Raw genomic sequence first — 6,000 nt, 5'->3', positions numbered from 1 at the left:
GCGCTATTCGCCTTTCAATATGTAGTCGTTTGTTTGAAATTCTCATACATTCCGCCATTCATTATTTTGTATCATAATATCTTTAAGTTTCTTAATAACTTGAATGCTATTTATTTTTGAAAATTAAGGATTTAAAAATAAATTTTAACATTGTAAATCATTGCAAAGGAATATAAGTCGTAGCGCCCGAAATACTACACCCATCAGCATGTATGTATCGGGCATGGACCAATAGGAGTGCAGAAGTATTCGTACCAGTTGCTCCGGTACAACTGGCAGTATTTGTCTATTTCATTTGGTTAAAGAAGGCATTAGTAATCAGGTATGAAGTTTAGTTATAATCATTTGTGATAAGTATTAATTTATAATTACGATTTGGTTTAGTTTTGGTCAGAATCGAGGGACCGTGGAAATCGTATTCGGTTACTCATTTCCGTTTGTTGAAGTATACGAATTTCATAGAAGACCTATATGTTGAGTGTATGGAGGAAGTAAATGTTACACTTATTGACATTGTAGATGTAACTTATTTTCATATGATTTCGAATCAGAGTAAAATGTAATTTTTCCTATTTGCGACGTATACAAGTTTCAATTGTGGGACGAATTGCATTTGAAAGAACGATTATTTGTGATATCCTAGCTGTACCAGATGTAATGACGTTAGCCGTTTTCCTTCGTATTTGTGTGAATGGTAGATTCGTAGCGTTGTCTACTATTCGCTGACAGTGAATATATTTGTCAGGAACCGTTAGTCTTTATATCTGCCCCAACCGTTATAGACTGTCAATTTTTCCTTAAGTAGGTTAACCACATGTACTTGACATTTCCCTGTGAATGCCTATATTCGGTGTTATGTGGTACATCCATTGATTATTTATGTTTAACTTCGGCATTCAATTTACAGTTTAACTAATTTTCTCATCGTAGTGAAAATTCTTTGCGTGAGTGTGATTTTTCATACAACTTCCTTTAATATCTACTGGAAAATATTGGGTTTATTTTCTTTAGTTTTTATATCAGTTGTGCTTTTATATTTAATGTTGTTGATACTGATATAAGCATACTCCACTTATCGTTGTGGTGTATCTCTGTGAACGTAGGTATAAAATTAATTAGGTTCTTGATAAAGTTTATCATATGAAACGTTATGATGCTGACATTGGGTTCCTGCTGTGATGAAACATCTCCAAATACTATTCACGATTGAATTAAACCGTGTCCGTGATAAGTTTTACAATTTTGTTCCTCCGCTCGCTTAATTCGCACTATGAATGCCAGTATATGCTACCTTGTGTTATGAACCTAATATCTTATTAATCGCTAAATTATTTTCTATATATCCTAAGCGTTTTACTCTTAGCAAAAGACATGTATTAATAATGACATTTTTTGCTCTGTTTAACAAGTAGTCGTGACATGGTCCTTTGCATTTTAAATTGTTTCAATTTTAAATAACTTCTTGCACGATTCTGTTGACATTGGCATTTCAGAATACTTCTAGCTTCCAGCATACTTTTGGTGTGAGGGGATTTGAATTTTTTTCTTGGTCGTATTAAATTACAATTATGTTCATAATTATTTGAAATAAAGTTACCTTGATTACTACGTCTGTAATTTCAGGTAATAAATTAGTATCTGCTACCATGCAGGCTGTAAATGTTTATTCAACTAATGTCACATCAGAAAACCTGAGCAGGCATGATATGCTGGCCTGGGTTAATGATTGTTTGCAGTCAAACTTTGGAAAAATCGAAGAACTATGTACTGGTGCTGCATATTGCCAATTCATGGATATGCTATTTGCAGGTAAATCATTTTAATGCTCTTGATTCTTCTTGGAGGCTAGTGGTAGCATACAGCATGAAATTTATCGATTTTTATTTTTTTATACCTTTAGGAAGTATCAATCTGAAAAAGGTGAAATTCAAAACCAATCTGGAGCATGAATACATACAAAACTTTAAAATTCTCCAGGCTTCTTTCAAAAAGATGGGAGTTGACAAGGTAAGCTATTTGTGGATTGTATTCTATATATGTAGTCCATAAGCATAAAAATAGTTATATTGCATATTGAAAGCTGTTCCATTTTTTACCTGTCATGTCGTATTCATTTGGGGACTGTGCATTAAGGTTCAACTTACCCAAAACTTGGCCTTCTAAAGTGAAGCCTATAACCGTCCGTGAAATGAACCTCTTCTCTGAATCAATCCCACTGTTGTACATATAATCATTTTATCACCTATATTTTTACTTTGGAAAACATTGCTTATGGTGAAAATTAGCCTGCTAAATTGATTATTGAGACCGCCATTGCTTTCGATTATAAAAGTGGTTGGTGTAAAATAATATTCCCTTTAGTATGTCTTTGGAAATATGTATTCTCAGTTTCCATCTTCTGGGAGTTTATTGTTTACTGTCCAATGAGGGGATATAGTATTTGCTTTTTAGGTTTAATTTATTTTTTGCTCATCAGCTGCTTCAGCTTAATCTTGAACCCCAAATTTTAAAAGCTATCACACGAGATTTGTGGAAATCTCTCTGTCATCGCATAAGTGAGTACAGTGTACTAGTGCAATACCTCACGCCAGAATTTTCAAGAAAATCTGAAATTCATTTAGAAATGGTAAAGTGTTGCAGTGTTGTGCATCTCTTTAGGTTTCTGAAAATGATTATTCATTTTTTTCAAAAACCTAGCTTTAATTTTAGCTAGTAAAACGGTCTGTTTCTATTTTTGATGTTGGCTGATAGGATTTTTGTTCACAGTATTTTTGGAGTGTTGGAATGTCTAATAGTTATCTTCATTAAAATTTTAAGGACTTCATTTTATGTAATTTTGCATCTGAATTATACCTGGTATTTTGATGTTACACTCTTAGGATTGAGACATCATCTGTATCTGCTTACTGATTTTAATTTTTATCCTATTATTGATCAAAATACACTAAAAGTTAACAGAAAATTAAAAACCCTAGCGTAAGGGTGTTCTATCTCATGTGTGGCTTAATGTTGCTATCTTCCAAGCAAAATTGTTGTCATCCCAATGCTGGTAACAAAGTAGAAAACGTTGAAGATCCTGAAGGTTTAGGTGAAACCATGCAAAACCATGGCAAACTAGAACATTTGGTGATAGGTATTTAGTCTGATCTACTGCGAAATAAGCAGGCCATCAGCAGTGGAAGCTTTCTCTCCATTGGGAAATGAATCTTTCATAACAGTCTCCAATGATACATCAGTGGTTTTTATATTTTGACCTCGTAGGGTGTAAGATGGGGTTGAACGTGAGTGGGGCAAGACAGTTTTCTTGGGTTCCTTCAAGTTAAAGTTCCTAAGAGTTCCTTCAAGCCACAGGTTATTTTTTACCCAATTGATAATTCTTTCATCTACCTCATTGCTTAGGTTAAAAATATGCTTCAATGAATCTTCATCAATTGAGATATTTTTCTGCTAAGGTGATTGCCTATGCCTTGAGACTAAGTTCCATGACAAAAGTTATTTCATTAAAATTATGAATTTTGTTCTGGACCGTCTGGAATTATGAATGAAGTTCTAGACCATCTTATTAGTGATGTGTGTACATTAGTTAATTTTTATTATTCTTATTAGCTGACGGGGCAAACTTTCTACCACGTAGTAATCAATGAACAGTTAGTTACCTTTTTATAGATCAAGACTGACTGTACTTATTTGAATAATTTTTGACTTATTGTAAGAAATTAAGAAAAAGTCCAATAAATCTACAAAATATGAATTACAATGGCCTGTTATAAAGACATTTTCGTTGTTCAGTCTACATTGGATAGCCCGGATCACGTATACACGGATTTTTTTTCAATGAATTTTTTTATTTTTGTTTTAACTTTGGGACTTTTATACAGTTTTGTCTTATAAAGCAGTTAATAAATCAAAATTTTATCCATTCAGTTGTTGGTGTATTTGTGTTTTTAACAGTAAAAAAAATCGTTTTAGGTCCAAATCTGATGTGTAGACTTGCCCTGTTCTTGTGGCAAGTTTACGCAACACTAGACCGATGATTCACTAGTGCTTAAAATATCATTAGGATAGCCCCTAGGGAGCAGCATTAATATGTCATCATTTGTGGTGGGCTGGTTATAACTCAGGTCAGAAAAGTACACTGCATAAACGTGCCCCGGTCTTCACATTCAGCTTTATACTCTTGAGTCAAGCACCTTATGATGTACAATCGTTTTTGTTTTATTACCAGGCGCAAGAAAAAATAAAGTGGATGGTTTACCAACAAGTGAATATGCCACATATATTTGACTATGTGAAAAACACGGGATTTCTGTATTCAGACCACAAACACTCACCTTGTGATTTATTCATCATCGTGAGTGTATCATGAATTGGAAATTGAATTAGTTAAAACTCAAAGGGCTTATCAGTTGGGATCATAGGAATCCTCAGAATGAGAACTCCTCAACAACTCTTTGAATTTCCTTTGACTATAGCCGCCTGAATCATCATTTATTATCAGCTTTTTTAATCACCAAATGCTTTACATTACGTAGTTTTGGTTGAGTTAGGTTTTGAAGCATCATAACCACCAACCCAACCTTCAGGTGTTAAATTATGGAGTGGTAAGCCAGGCACATCCAAGAAGTTTAGAAATTTAGATTGATAGTTGGTGACTTCGTCTTCGTTTGTCACACAGTCAATAGATTTGAGTGGTTGCAGAGTACCAATGATTTGATTAGTTACGAAGTTTAAGTTATCCACATTTTCCGTCTTAGCCACCAAAATTGGTTGCTCACTCAACCATTTGTGATTTTTGTGGCTATCAGTCATGTACGAGAATACTTTGTAGATGAGCTCATCTTTTGAATAAAATGAAATTGCAAAATTTTTGAGGAAATTAAATCAATCTGCTCAATTCGTCAATGGGAACACGGCCATTACCAAAAGTCAAAAATTGCTTGAAGATTTGTTTGTACACACGGAAGTGGGGGTTAGGATCAGAGCTTGTCTCGAATTAAAATATTTTTAACATTTTTACACAGCTTAGTCATTAAATTGGTAGAAACTAAACAAATTGTGTAATTTTGACCAACTTGACAGCTTTTGCATGGTTACAAACTCCTAAAAACATACTCCTGAAATCAACATTATTTTTTTTCATGAACTCTTACTTTTTTTCATGAGTATTCAGTTATCTGGGACTGAGACCAATCCAAAAAACCAAATGTCATTTAAAACGGTTCAGCTCTTCTGGAGTTATTCATAAGTGGTGTAACTTACGTGATTTTTTAATTTATTTTACATTTATGTAAGAAGAGTATGCATACTACTTGTATGTTTATAATTCAGCCAAGGTGTCTCAGTTGCATTCCAATGTTTTGATGGCATGTGCTATGATTCTTCATGATATTATTTTTTTAAATTAATGAATTATTTTGGTGAGATAATGAAAGGATAAGTGTTTCTTCGTAGCTTAGTCAACAAAATGAGTAAAGGTGTAGGTTTGCTTGACGACCAGATGTACTGGTTTTCATAAGACCTTTGATCTCTCTTTTGTTGGCATCAGTATCGGCAGAGATGACATGAGATGGCAAAAAAGAAGTGCAGGGTAATCATATGATGCTTAAAAGCTGATTTTTGCTCTTTTTGTACTCCTCTTTGCTGTTCAGAAATGTTCATAATTGTCTCAATTGTTTTTTATCAGTATACGATTGAGAAATTTACATAAAGCTTCTTATTAAGCCTAACTCTTACTTCTATTTACTGCAAATGCATATTAAGTAAGCAATTCATAGTACAGATATTTTCAATGTTATTGATTTGTTATTGTACAAATTAAGGATTTTTAAAATAATTTTATCCATTGATAAAATCTTCTATGATTTGGCTCCAGATAAGGCTGTTTAGGGCCAACGTTTTCTTTCTGATTTAATCCACTGCACTCTAGTTAGGCAAATTTTATTTAACTGTAACTTCATGTTATGTAACTAGGTTAATTAAAAGTGGAAAATTTGTGAATCT

At 33.3% G+C, this 6,000-nt stretch overlaps 1 protein-coding gene across 2 annotated transcripts in view; it reads left to right on the top strand.

The window, feature by feature from the left end:
• Window positions 1-218: 218 nt before the first annotated feature.
• Window positions 219-6,000, top strand: part of LOC124164289 (microtubule-associated protein RP/EB family member 1) — a 19,709-nt gene continuing 13,927 nt past the window's right edge. For both annotated transcript variants that reach the window (XM_046541546.1, XM_046541538.1), the window contains exons 1-3: window positions 219-322; window positions 1,624-1,809; window positions 1,901-2,007. In XM_046541546.1, coding sequence (XP_046397502.1) covers window positions 1,647-1,809; window positions 1,901-2,007 — 270 coding nt within the window. In that variant the 5' untranslated portion in view covers window positions 219-322; window positions 1,624-1,646. The remainder of the gene's footprint in view (window positions 323-1,623; window positions 1,810-1,900; window positions 2,008-6,000) is intronic.

The sequence above is a fragment of the Ischnura elegans genome, chromosome 1 (assembly GCF_921293095.1).
Source record: "Ischnura elegans chromosome 1, ioIscEleg1.1, whole genome shotgun sequence".
Lineage (NCBI taxonomy): Eukaryota > Metazoa > Arthropoda > Insecta > Odonata > Coenagrionidae > Ischnura > Ischnura elegans.
The sequence above is the reverse complement of the archived record's forward strand: the minus strand, read 5'-3'. Positions and strand labels throughout refer to the sequence as shown.